The sequence below is a fragment of the Cetorhinus maximus genome, chromosome 12, assembly GCF_964194155.1.
Source record: "Cetorhinus maximus chromosome 12, sCetMax3.hap1.1, whole genome shotgun sequence".
Classification (NCBI taxonomy): Eukaryota; Metazoa; Chordata; class Chondrichthyes; order Lamniformes; family Cetorhinidae; genus Cetorhinus; species Cetorhinus maximus.
In genome coordinates this window covers 22383037-22396873 of record NC_135890.1, presented here as the reverse complement: position 1 = coordinate 22396873, position 13837 = coordinate 22383037, and the positions used below count along the sequence as shown (strand labels likewise).

Genomic DNA, 13837 nt, shown 5'->3' with positions numbered 1-13837 from the left:
GAAGATGTGGGAGGATGAAGAACCTGGAGCGGGAGAAGATTTACAGTGTGCGAGGAGCAAAAGGGGAGGCTTGTGAGAGCCAATTAAAATTGGTAAACTCAAGGGCGACAGGAAAGCTTACGAAAGATAGGGAGAGGCTGGAAAAGAGAAAGGATCATTCACCAGCAAGGTGGGGGTCACTCACTGTATAACTTGTTACAAGTGCAGCTGATGTTAATGCTGAGCACGCCAGATCTCGGATTGAAATCCATCTCAGCTGATTGTAATTTTTTTGTGTGTGCTGCAGGAGTGAGGAGGGCAAGCTACTGAACACAAAAGCACAGGGCTCCAGTGATAACTTTTAAACTTTGAAGAATTAAATTGTTTCTTAAAAAGAAAAAAGCACACAAGATAAAAGATACACAGAAAAAAATCTTACAAAATCGTTCCCAAAATGCTTTAATAAAACTAATAAAAATAAAACTATTTTTTTTGACAACAGCCCTTATAGATTCTTAACCAAAAAATACAGGAAGTATTACCCAAACCGAGAAATTGCTTTCATTTTAAACAGAAGTACAATCCACAGCTTCTCAGAGCAAATCCATGCGGTTGTGGGTTTTCCAAAGGAAGATTTAAAACAAACTGTTTCCCAGGACAAATATTCTCCTGGCTCAAAACTGAGGTGCTTTCTTCAATTAACACAGTTCTTCAGCACACTCCAAAACACTGGAGTTGGCCTTCAGTGGGACCACACCCACCCCTCCACACCACCCCACACCCCCCACAGCTACTGCTACAACTGAAAACCCGTTTCATAAATACCTTTTCACCCCTTTCATCTTAGTTCTCCATTGTCTTTAAATGACCCTTTGAAAACTCAGGTTCCCAAATATCGACACCTTCCATGTTCCTATTTTACCTCTATTTCGGGTAAATAAAATTTCAATTATCTGCCCCTGTTTACTCGCAAATCTCCTGTAAAATGCAAATGTTCTTTTGTACTTTTGAGACTCTTTTGAAATGCAACAGCTACAAATCAATTTCGAAACTTATCCCCAAATGCTCGTTTCACATCTACTCTGTTTACTTGTAAGTTAACACCCACCATAAGACCTCATAACAAAATGCAAGAAGATAACACCTTTAGTTTTTCATCCCTTAGATTCTACAGACAATCTGACTCTAACAACCTCACCTTTGATTAACCCTGGACACACACAGTCACAGCTTACCCTTATCTACACAGAATATATACATAAACACAGAAATAGAAAAATATACACATATCATCACAAACTGTACACAGTCACTAGATAAAAACAAAAAGCTAAAAGCTACTGCGGATGCTGGAAATCCAAAACAAAATAAAAACAGAATTACCTGGAAAAACTCAGCAAGTCTGGCAGCATCGGCGGAGAAGAAATCAGTCAACGTTTCGAGCCCTCATGGCCCTTCAGCAGAACTGAAGCATAGTTTCAACAAGGGAGAAATATAAATTGGTTTAAGGTGGGTGGGGGGGAAGAGACACATTGAGGGTGTGGTGTGAGCAGATAATCAAAAGATGTCAGAGACAAAAGGGTCAAAGAGGTGTTGAACTTTTCTCAGACAAAGACCACCACCTTCAACACCTCTTTGACCCTTTTGTCTCTGACATCTTTTGATTATCTGCTCACACCACACCCTCAATGTGTCTCTTCCCCCCCACCCACCTTAAACCAATTTATATTTCTCCCTTGTTGAAACTATGCTTCAGTTCTGCTGAAGGGCCATGAGGGCTCGAAACGTTGACTGATTTCTTCTCCGCCGATGCTGCCAGACTTGCTGAGTTTTTCCAGGTAATTCTGTTTTTATTTTGTTTTGTACACAGTCACTGTTTATTCAGGGTGAGGGTCACTCGCAGTGTAACTGTACAGAGTCACTGTTTATTCAGGGTGAGGGTCACTCGCAGTGTAACTGTACAGAGTCACTGTTTATTCAGGGTAAGGGTAACTCAGTGTAACTGTACAGAGTCACTGTTTATTCAGGGAGAGGGTCACTCGCTGTGTAACTGTAGAGTCACTGTTTATTCAGGGTAAGGGTCACTCACTGTGTAACTGTAGAGTCACTGTTTATTCAGGGTAAGGGTCACTCACTGTGTAACTGTACAGAGTCACTGTTTATTCAGGGTAAGGGTAACTCAGTGTAACTGTACAGAGTCACTGTTTATTCAGGGAGAGGGTCACTCGCTGTGTAACTGTAGAGTCACTGTTTATTCAGGGTAAGGGTCACTCACTGTGTAACTGTAGAATCACTGTTTATTCAGGGTAAGGGTCACTCACTGTGTAACTGTACAGAGTCACTGTTTATTCAGGGTAAGGGTCACTCGCTGTGTAACTGTAGAGTCACTGTTTACTCAGGGTAAGGGTCACTCACTGTGTAACTGTACAGAGTCACTGTTTATTCAGGATGAGGGTCACTCACTGTGTAACTGTAGAGTCACTGTTTATTCAGGGTAAGGGTCACTCACTGTGTAACTGTAGAGTCACTGTTTATTCAGGGTGAGGGTCACTCGCTGTGTAACTGTAGAGTCACTGTTTATTCAGGGTGAGGGTCACTCGCTGTGTAACTGTACAGAGTCACTGTTTATTCAGGGTAAGGGTCACTCACTGTGTAACTGTAGAGTCACTGTTTATTCAGGGTGAGGGTCACTCGCTGTGTAACTGTACAGAGTCACTGTTTATTCAGGGTGAGGGTCACTCGCTGTGTAACTGTACAGAGTCACTGTTTATTCAGGGTGAGGGTCACTCGCTGTGTAACTGTACAGAGTCACTGTTTACTCAGGGTGAGGGTCACTCGCTGTGTAACTGTATGCAATTCAGAGTTATCCAACAGACAGTGTGTGAGGAGATTACCTGATGGCCTATAATCCATGCAGTTCCTGTTTTAAGGAGTTAAGGGTTCTATTTTTGGATAGTGGGTCATGATGACAGTTATCCAGCTTTTGGGCAGAAAAAAATACACTGCAGGTGATAAGGGACATGAGATTTACTTGTGGGTGTTGCTGAACCTGGGAAATATCTGGTGTAACGATCCCTAAAACTTAGGCGATAACCTTCACAGGTAGATGGGGCATTTGATGACAGAATCTTAAACATTGCAGCATAACAGGATGTTTATGGATTTGGACTCTGATGCAATACGTGACAAAGCGTCATCTGGTGGAACTGGGTTTGATTATTGTATATTCACTGATAATGGCCAGTCAATATAAGACTGTTAACAACAATTGTAATCAAACATTGGGTTACAACCTGAGTGTAAGTCTTTGTAAGTGGAGAACTTGTGTCCTGTACCACCCAGAAGGTGTTCATGAGTACGTGTACAGACCCTTACCTCAGTTGCATAAATGGATGAGATGGAGACCTTGATTGGGTCGAATGTCCATGGGCTATGGTGGAAACTAAACAAGTTGGTTCCAAGTTGTTGCTGCTTTGTTTATTAAAACATCTTCCTTTTGGCTCTCAGAGATGTGGAAATCTGCAGTGGGCCATAATGTCAAAGTGGAAATCGAGAAGGATGGAGACGATTGGGAAACAGATCCTGACTTTATTGTGAGTAGTTCTTTTGTGTCTGATCAGGTGGAGAATATTCTGAATTGAAATCCTGTGCTGGACGGCACTGAGGGACCTTGTCCTTTACCCTGTGCACTTCTGGGTTTCAAGTTCTGCCATTGAATCCTCCAGGTCTGGGTTAGAGAATTTGGACTGAGATAGGTCTAAACCAGTTTGAGTTAATGTCCGCACAATGTTGAGATAAAATGACTCTGTCTGGCCTGGGTTTCACTTCAGAAGCCTGTGTAATTCTCTACATTGAGCCTTCCCTAATAGTTCAGTTGAATTATCCAATCAGAAGCTGAGTCACAGAGGCATGGAGGATCCCAGTTGAACCATTGGCTACAGTTGGGTTAGCTCTTCTCACCCAGGATAATGCCTTCAGTCTTCCTGCACTCAAGAACCTCTTGCCCCTTGTCCCTCTCCCTGCTGGGGATTGTGGATATTGGTTGGGGTAAGGACAGGAGTGGGCATGAGTGAGTCTGGAATAGATTTCCTGCACTGAATGCTTTGGCTCATAAATTGAAAAAGGCCATTTCAAGAAGGCACTGGATGACAGTGGACATCTGGAGAGCTGTACCCTCCTGGTAAGCAGCCAGCATCTTAAGGAGAGGGGGAGCTGGTAAACATCAAGGAGTAAGTTAATAAGATAAAAAAAAAATTGCTAAAGATAAAGTCTGCTCATCTCAGACATAAGAAGATTGGCAAAGGGTACAGCTGGGATTTTAAAATGTATACATGGAGTGTGGGCATCGCTAGCAAAGCCATCATATAATGACCATCTCTAATTGTATTCTACAACCTTCATTTTGGTCGTGCCAATGTGTTAACTCTTGGGTTGACTGTGTGTGTACAGGTGGGTTGAGTGCATGTGTGTGTGTGTGGAGGTGGGTGGGTGTGTGTGTGCGCGCGCGTGCGTGTGTGTGTGTGTGTGTGTGTGTGTAGATATGGGTGTGTGTAGATGGGTGTGTGTGTATATGTGTAGATGAACGTGCGCGTGTGTGTAGGTGGGTGTGTGTGTACATGGGTGTGTGCATGTGTGGAGATGGGTGTGAGTGTGTGTAGATGGGTGTGTGCATGTGTGTAGATGGTTGTGTGTGTAGATGGGTATGCATGTGTGTAGGTGGGCGTGTGTGTGTGTAGATGGGTCTGTGTGTGTAGACAGGCATGTGTGTGTATGTGTGTAGATGGATGTGTGTGTAGATGGGTGTGTGTATGTAGATGTGTGCGTGTATGTGTGTGTAGATGGGTGTGTGTGTGTCTGTGTGTAGATGGGTGTGTGTGTATGTAGATGGGGTTGTGTGTTTGTAGATGGGGGCATGTGTGTATGTGTAGATGGGTGTGTGTGCATGTGTAGATAGGTCTGTGTATGTATATGTGCAGATGGTGTGTGTATGTGTAAATGGGTGTGGGTGTGTGTGCATTGATGGGGGTATGTATGTGTAGATGGATGTGTGTGTGTGTGCACGGGCATGTGTGTGTAGATGGATGTGTGTGTGTACACGGATGTGTGTGTGTAGATGGGTGTGTGTGTTGATGGGCTGTGTGTGTGGTTGTGAGCATGTGTGTGGTTGGGTGTGTGTATGTGTGTAGATGGGTGTGTGTGTGTATGTGTAGATGGGTGTGTATGTGTGTGGGTCTGTGTGTATTGATGGGTGTGTGTGTGTGTGTGTAGATGGGTATGCATGTGTGTAGGTGGGCGTGTGTATGGGTGTTTGTGGAGATGGGTATGTGTGTGTATGTGTGTAGATGGGTGTGTGTGTGTGTAGATGGGTGTGTCTATGTAGATGTGTGTGTATGTGTGTGTAGATGGGTGTGTGTGTCTGTGTGAAGATGGGTGTGTGTGTATGTAGATGGGGGTGTGTGTTTGAAAATGGGGGCATGTGTGTACGTGTAGATGGGTGTGTGAATGTGTAGATAGGTGTGTGTATGTATATGTGTAGATGGTGTGTGTATGTGTAGATGGGTGTGTGTATGTATGGGTGTGTGTGTATTGATGGGGGTGTGTATGTGTAGATGGATGTTTGTGTGTAGATGGGAGGGGGGATGTGTGTGCCTGTGTGTGTGTTTGTATGTGTAGATGGATATGTGTGTGTACACGGGTGTGTGTGTGTAGATGGGTGTGTGTGTTGATGGGCTGTGTGGGGCTGTGGGCATGTGTGTAGATGGGTGTGTGTATGTGTGTAGATGGGCGTGTGTGTATGTAAATGGGTGTGTGTGCGTGTGTAAATGGGTGTGTGTGTGTGTGTGGATGGGTGTGTGTGTAGATGGATGTGTGTGTGTATGTGTAGATGGGTGTATATGTGTCTGGGTCTGTGTGTATTGATGGGTGTGTGTGTGTGTAGATGGATGTCTGTGTGTAGATGGATGTGTGTGTATATGTATAGATGGGTATGGGTGTGTAGATGGGTGTGTTTGTATCTGTGTGTAGATGGGTGTTTGTGTGTAGATAGGTGTGTGTGTTGATGAGTTCTGTGTGTGGTGATGAGCATGTGTGTAGATGAGCATGTGTGTGTGTGTAGGTGTGTGTGTGTACGTGTGTGTATGTGTAAAAGGGTGTGTGTGTGTTTAGATGGGTGTGTGTGTGTGTATGTAGATGGGTGTGTGTGTGTGTAGATGTGCACATGTGTGTAGAAGGGTGTGTGTATGCTCCAAATGCGAATGTGTGTAATGATCTACTCGATTTCTGCTGCAGTTGGGCAATTGACACCAATATACCCAGCCTGGGAGGCACAAAGAAGGGAAGTTCTCAGAACATGGCTGCAATCATCTCTACCAGGTTTTAAACTGGATTCATTTTCCAGATTTCATCTGCTCCGAAATGTTTCTCTTTTCATCCTGTCGATTGCTCCCCCTCCCTGAGCCTCTTATCGTAACTCATCAGGGAATTGTCTAAGATCATACAAACTGCTGACAAGCACCTTCCAATTCCACACTATCTGCAGCTACCAGGAAACGTGTAAGAATGGATTTGTGAAGTCACTTTGCTCCATTTTGCTCCTTCACTGAGTCTCCTCCCAGTGCCTGTCAAATCTGGGACCTCACTTTTGTGGGAAATGGGGTTGACATTGCTCTTTATAACGGGGTATTTATTGTCCACCCCCAAATTACTTTGAGAAGGTGGTGGTGAGCCTTCTTTTGGTATAGCTGAGTAGTTTGCTAGGCCACATCAGAGGGCAGTTAAATATCAATTACATTTGTATGGGGCTCTTTTTTATTTGTTCATTGGATGTGGGTATTGTTGGCAAGGCCAGCATTTGCTGCCCATCCTTGAGAAGGTGATGGTGAGCCATTTTCTTGAATTGCTGCAGTCCATGTACACCCACAGTGCTGTTACAGAGGAAGTCCCAGGATTTTGACCCAATGACAGTGTAGGAACGATGATATAGTTCCGACTCAGGATGGTGAGTGGCTTGGAGGGGAACTTGCAGGCGGTGGTGTCCCATGTGTCTGCAGCGGTTCTTCTAGATGCTAGAGGTTGCAGGTTTGGAAGGTGCTGTTGAAGGAACCTTGGTGAGTTGCTGCAGTGCATCTTCTAGATGGTGCACACTACTGCTACAGTGCATTGATGGTGTAGCGAGTGAATGTTTAAGGTGGTGGATGGGATGCCGATGAAGTGGGCGCTTTGCCCTGCATGGTGTTGAGTTTCTAGGGTATTGTTGGAGCTGCACTCATCCAGGCAAGTGGGGAGTATTCCATCACACTCCTGACCTGTGCCTTGTAGATGGTGGACAGGCTTTAGGAGTCAGGAGGTGAGTTACTCGCCTCAGAATTCCCAGCCTCTGACCTGTTCTTGCAGCTACAGATTAATGTGGCTGGTGCAGTTAAGTTTCTATTCAATGGTAACCCCCAGGATATTGATGGTTGGGGATTCAGTGATGTTGTTGCTGTTAAATGTCCAGGGGCGATAGTTAGATTCTGTCTTGCTGGAGATGGTCATTGCCTGACACTTGTGTGGCACGGATGTTACTTGCCACTTATCAGCCCAAACCTGAATATTGTCCAGGTCTTGCTGCATTTGGACAGGGACTGCTTCAGGACCTGAGGAGTTGCGAATACTACTGAACATTGTGCATCCATCAGCGAACATCCCCACTTCTGACCTTATGATGGAAGGAAGGTCACTGATGAAGCATCTGAAGATGGTTGGGCCGCGAACACGACCCTGAGGAACTCCTGCAGTGATGTCCCGGAGCTGAGATGATTGACCTCCAACAGCCATCTTCCTTTGTACTGGGTATGACTCCAACCAGCGGAGAGTTTTCCCTTGATTCCCATTAACTCCAGTTTTGCTAGGGCTCCTTGATGCCACACTCGGTCAAATGCTGCCTTGATGTCAAGGGTAGTCACTCTCACCTCACCTCTGGAGTTCAGCCCTTATGTCCATGTTTGAACCAAGGCTGCAATGACTTCGGGAGCTGAGTGGCCCTGGTGGAACCCAAAGTGGGCTCCAGTGAGCAGCTTATTGGTGAGTCAGTGCCATTTGATAACACTGCCAGTGACTCCTTCCATCACTTTGCTGATGATTGAGAGTAGACTGGGGTGAAAATTAGCCAGATCATTTGTCCTACTTTTTGTGCACAGGATATATGTGAGCAATTTTTCACATTGTTGTGGAGATATCAGTGGTGCAGCGATACTGGAACAGCTTGGCTAAGGGTGCAGCTAATTCTGGAGCACAAGTCTTCAGCATTACAGCGGGATGTTGTCGGGACCCACAGGCTTTGCTGTATCCAGAGTGCTCAGCAGTTTCTTGATATCATGTGGAATGAATTGAATTGGCTGAAGTCACTGGAGTCACATATAGGCTCAGGTCAGCTAAGGATGACAAGTTTCCTTCTCTAAGGGCATTGGTGAATCAGTAGGGGTTTTTATGATAATCAGATAGCTTCAGACTCAGTTTTACTGATTGTGATTTTTATTCCAAATTCTCAAATGGCCCAGAAGTGATTTGAACTCAGGTTCCATGCATTATTGGCACCGTAACATAACCACCACACTATCTATGTCTACTACCTATTCTGAGGTCACATGCAGCCTGCATGTTAATTCTGTTTTTTAATAAACCTTGAGTGAGGTATTTTTATAATCTGTGACACTAAAGAGAGAATGTAAAGACTAGAACACAGACCTACATCACAGGCAACAAGGCTGATCTTAAAATATGGATCATCAGGTTAAGAAACAGGAAACATGGTCAACTTGCACTTCCTTTTCTACCCACTGTTACTGTTCTGCATCAGTCTTCCTTCATGACCGCGCTCTCCCAGCTTCTGCTTGACTAAACTGAGGCACAGGCAGACAGCAGCAGACTAGGCTGAGACCAGTCACTTCAGTTTATTTCTATCCCCTCTCTGCTCTCCCCCTTCTTTTTGTCTCTGCCATTTTCATTTTCTTTTACCATCTCTGCTCTGTCTTCCCCCCTCTACCCCTGCTGCCTCCCCATCTTCTTCCCCCTCTCTCTTCCCCCTCCCCTTCCCCCTCCTTCCTCCCCAACTCTCTCCACCCTGCCCTCTCTTCCCCTCCCCATCTTCTCCTTTCCTTCTCACCATCACTCCCCCTCTGCTCTTTCCCCTACCCCTCTCCTTCCCCTCTTCCTCTTTCTCATGCTGCCCCTTTCTCTCCCCATCCCCTCTCCTTTCTCTTCACCTTTCTCCTCTGCTCCCTTATTTCTTCCCTTCCCCTCCCCTTCTCCCCACCTCCCCTCTCCTCTCCCCCTTTCTCCCCTTACCCTGTGCCCCTCCCCTTTCCTCCTCTCTCTCCCATCCCCCTCTTCTCTTCTCCCTCCTCTCTCTTGCCCTTCCCCTCAGCATCCTCTCCATCCCTCCCCATTCCCCCCCTCTCACCGCACCACTCTCCCCCTTCTCTCTCTCTCTTTCCCCTCCCCCAGCTTTGAGGGGCCTACTTGGTTCCTGTATGACTCAGAGCTTTTTGTTTATTCATTCACGGGATGTGGCCGTCGCTGGCTGGGCCAGCATTTATTGCCCATCCCTAGTTGCCCTTGAGAAGGTGGTGATGAGCTGCTTTCTTGAACTGCTGCAGTCCATGTGGTGTAGGAACACCCACAGTGCTGTTAGGTAGGGAGTTCCAGGATTTTGACCCAGTGACAGTGAAGGAACAGCGATATATTTCCAAGTCAGGACGGTGAGTGACTTGGAGGGGATCTTCCAGGTGGTGGTGTTCCCATCTATCTGCCACCCTTGTCCTTCTAGGTGGTAGTGGTCGTGGGTTTGGAAGGTGCTGTGTAATGAATTCCTGCAATGCATCTTGTAGATGGTACACACTGCTGCTACTGTGTGTCGGTGGTGGAGGGAGTGAATGTTTGTGGACGTGGTACCAATCAAGTGGGCTGCTTTGTCCTGGATGCTGTCCAGCTTCTTGAGTGTTGTAGGAGCTGCACTCATCTAGGCAAGTGGGGAGTATTCCATCACACTCCTGACTTGCGTCTTGTAGATGGTGGACAGGCTTTGGGGAGTCAGGAGGTGAGTTACTAGTCACAGGATTCCTAGCCTCTGACCTGCTCTTATAGCCACAGTATTTATATGGCTAGTCCAGTTCAGTTTCTGGTCAATGGTAACCCCCAGGATGTTGATAGTGGAGGATTCAATGATGGTAATGCCACTGAACATCAAGAGGCGATGGTTGGATTCTCTCTTGTTGGAGATGGTCATTGCCTGACACTTGTGTGGCGCAAATGTTACTTGCCACTTTGTCAGCCCAAGCCTGGATATTGTCCAGGTCTTGCTGCATTTGGACATGGACAGCTTCAGGGTCTGAGGAGTCGCAAATGATGCTGAACATTGTGCAATCATCAGTGAACATGCCCACTTCTGACCTTATGATGGAAGGAAGGTCATTGATGAAGCAGCTGAAGATGGTTGGGCCTAGGACACTACCCTGAGGAACTCCTGCAGTGATGTCCTGGAGCTGAGATGACTGACCTCCAACAACCACAACCATCTTCCTTTGTGCTAGGTATGACTCCAACCAGTAGAGTTTTGCCCCTGATTCCCACTGACTCCAATTTTGCTAGGGCTCCTTGATGCTGCACTCAGTCAAATGCTGCCTTGATGTCAAGAGCAGTCACTCTTACCTCACCTCAAGAGTTCAGCTCTTTTGTCCATGTTTGAACGGCTGTAATGAGGTCAGGAGCTGAGTGGGCCTGGTGAAACCCAAACTGGGTGTCAGAGCTTTTTTGTTCTTGGACTGTTTCCAAGTGTTGATCAAACTCCAAGTGCAGAAGAACTTCCTGATATCAGTTCCCTAAGTTTACTTTAGGTAGTTTAAACACTGTGTTAACTGCACAAGTTTAGTAGGATTTCAGATTTACCATTCCTATAACAATGTTATAAACCTCGATAAGAACACCTCTTTGACACATGTTTTTGTTGTTGAGAAGCCCAGATGGCTCCAGTATTTTCTCATAACCCCCGACCTCTGACACCAATGATCAGCCCCCTGGCTCCTCTCTCTGCACTGCCTCAAACACCCGAATCTTTCTCTCTGCTTTCTTGGTGCCCATAACTGGACACAAAGTGCTGACTAGAGTCCTGGATAGTGTGACCATTATTTCCGCTAACATATATTTCTCTGAATTGTGTAAAGGATATCTGTTGTGGGAAATATAATTTTCAATAAGATTAGCTTTTCTGAGCTTTGGAATAAATCAACTTCATTGGGACAATGTAGAGGGAGCTTTAGTCTGTATCTAACCCATGCTGTACTTGCTCTGGGAGTGTTTGATGGGGTGTTAGGAAATAGAGATAGTTTACATATATTATATTAGTATTTGTGGGTGTTAGGAATGAATTTGAGCTTTAAAGTTTAAGTTTGATTTGTATTTCTGTATTTGTGTGTTAAGAAAGGTCAAATGGAGTTTTAGTTTCACCTTAGAAAGGTGCTTGCATTTCTAATGAGGAGTTTTACGACCCCTAAAGAAAAAGTGAACATACAAGGGTAGAAGAATTGGACTGTTCCCAAGCATCAGGGGCCCAGAGAGGCAGGTCCCTTCCACAGGTACACACAGAAGAAGAGAAACAGCAGTTTGTTTTGGAAGCTGTTTGAATTCAGTTGGTTTGAAGACAGCTGTGCAGCAGAAGTAGCCTAAAAGGGGACAGATAGCAAGTCCCACAAATCCAGGCGAGTGGAAGAAGAGAAAGTCCAAAGAAGACCTTCTAGTCAAAGGAAGGACAGAAACTTGGGAAAATGTACTGTTAAGTGAAATTAAGAGTAAGGGGCAGAGAGAAAGGCCCCATTCTTCAGATTTAAAGACACAAAAGCTGCAGAAAGCAGATTTAAAGCGAGAACAGCTTGCAAGAGGCAAGAGGGTCCAAAGAAACAACTGAAGGTCTGTAACTCTTTGCTATGGGCATTTGAAGCAGTGGTGTACTGTTGACGGCTGAGTCAGTGAGACAGTGTGTGTGGAAGAAAGCTTGAATGCATGTGGTGACCTAGGGAAGAGGAACATCAGAAGGAGAGTTTTGAACCCTGGAGGTGAACCCTTCTGGAAGAGAGAAAGTGTCAGTTTTGGAGAAGATTCCAAGGCAAGGTCTTGGAGAGTGGAGATGGGAAACCCTCATGTGAAGGAGGAATTCAGTGAGACTGGTTGGCTCACGGTGTGACAAGTGCCTGGGGGGAGTTGAGGAGAGATCCATAGCATCTGTATGGGGTGGCACCTGTCAATTGGTTTCAGAGTGTGGTGTGTCTGACCACAGGGTGCCATAGATTTATAAGGACTGTGTACTTACTGTGTACATTAGAGTATAAGATAGCTTTTGTAACTTGTGTTATCCTTACAAATCTGTATATATCTGTAAAGATATAGTTGTGGGTGAAGGAGTATTGTAATATAGTTCATCTTTTCTTGTTTAATAAATGTTTTATTCTTTTGTTAAAAGTTCATCAGCTGACTCCTATGACTCTGTTCAGTAGCTACTCTCCATGTATCTAATCAAACAAATAAAAGTTAGGATCTATCAAGCTGGGTTCCACTCTGGGATCAGGCATGTCCAGGGGTAACCTCAGCTGGAGAATGTAACAAGGGACATTCTAAAGGGAGATTTATTCAGGGTGACCAATCATCCCTTATTTTACAGGATTGTCCTGTAATTGAGGCCACTATCCCTTGTCCCAAGTTGCACTTATTTGAAATTCCTTTGCCTGTAATTCAGTCGTTGAAATCTCGTGCATGTGCAGTGCACACTCTTCTCCTGTCTGCATCCTCGCAGAGTTCTGGAAGTACTCCCCCTGTCTCCCCTCAGCGCTTCCTCAGTGCTACCCCTCCAACAGTGCAGTGCTGCATCAGTACTACCCCTCCAACAGTGCAGCACCAGCTCAGTACCGTCTCTCTGACAGTGCTGTGCTCCCTCAGTACCGTAACCTGACAGTGCAGCACTCCCTCAGTACTGCAATCCAACAGTGAGGCACTCCCTCAGTACCACAATCCGACAGTGCAGCACTCCCTCAGTACCACAATCCGACAGTGCAGCGCTCCCTCAGTACTGCAAACCGACAGTGCAGCGCTCCCTCAGTACTGCAATCCGACAGTGCAGTACTCCCTCAGTACCGCAATCCGACAGTGCAGCACTCCCTCAGTACCGCAATCCGACAGTGCAGCACTCCCTCAGTACCGCAATCCGACAGTGCAGCACTCCCTCAGTACTGCAATCCGACAGTGCAGTGCTCCCTCAGTACTGCAATCCGACAGTGCAGCACTCCCTCAGTACCACAATCCGACAGTGCAGCGCTCCCTCAGTACTGCAATCCGACAGTGCAGCACTCCCTCAGCACCACAATCCGACAGTGCAGCGCTCCCTTAGTACCCCTCCCTCAGTATCCCTCCCCTGCCCCCACCAATGTAAGTATCTCGTTAGATGTTAACCTGCAATTCTGAATCAGAGTTCCAGCCTCCATACTGCCTGGCACAGACTTGAACCCTGTTGAACCCTGACTCAAAACAGGAATGCTGGGTCAAAAATTGGTCCAGATTCCCTGATGATGGCTGTGCTATTGATGTGGTTCCAATTTTCTGTTGTTCTAGAATGACATTTCAGAACAGGACCAGCGATGGGGAGCGAAGACTGTCGATGGGTCAGGCCGGCCCCAGCACATCAAGTAGGTATTGGGAGGAACTGCAGATACGGGGTACACCCTGACTCTATGGCTACTGGGAAGTATTGCTGCAGGGAGACTACACTGGGCATGGTGGTCATGGCAGGGAGTGCCCCCTCCATAACCGCACAATTGTGGATATTGAGGTAACGGCA

The 13837-nt window shown here is 46.0% G+C and overlaps 1 protein-coding gene across 2 annotated transcripts in view; it reads left to right on the top strand.

The window, feature by feature from the left end:
• The window catches only part of LOC144687278 (src substrate cortactin-like), a 59554-nt gene that overhangs the window by 4570 nt on the left and 41147 nt on the right, over positions 1–13837 (top strand). For both annotated transcript variants that reach the window (XM_078553137.1, XM_078553138.1), the window contains exons 2-3: positions 3487–3572; positions 13612–13685. In XM_078553137.1, the coding sequence (XP_078409263.1) occupies positions 3489–3572; positions 13612–13685 (158 nt within the window). In that variant the 5' untranslated portion in view covers positions 3487–3488. The remainder of the gene's footprint in view (positions 1–3486; positions 3573–13611; positions 13686–13837) is intronic.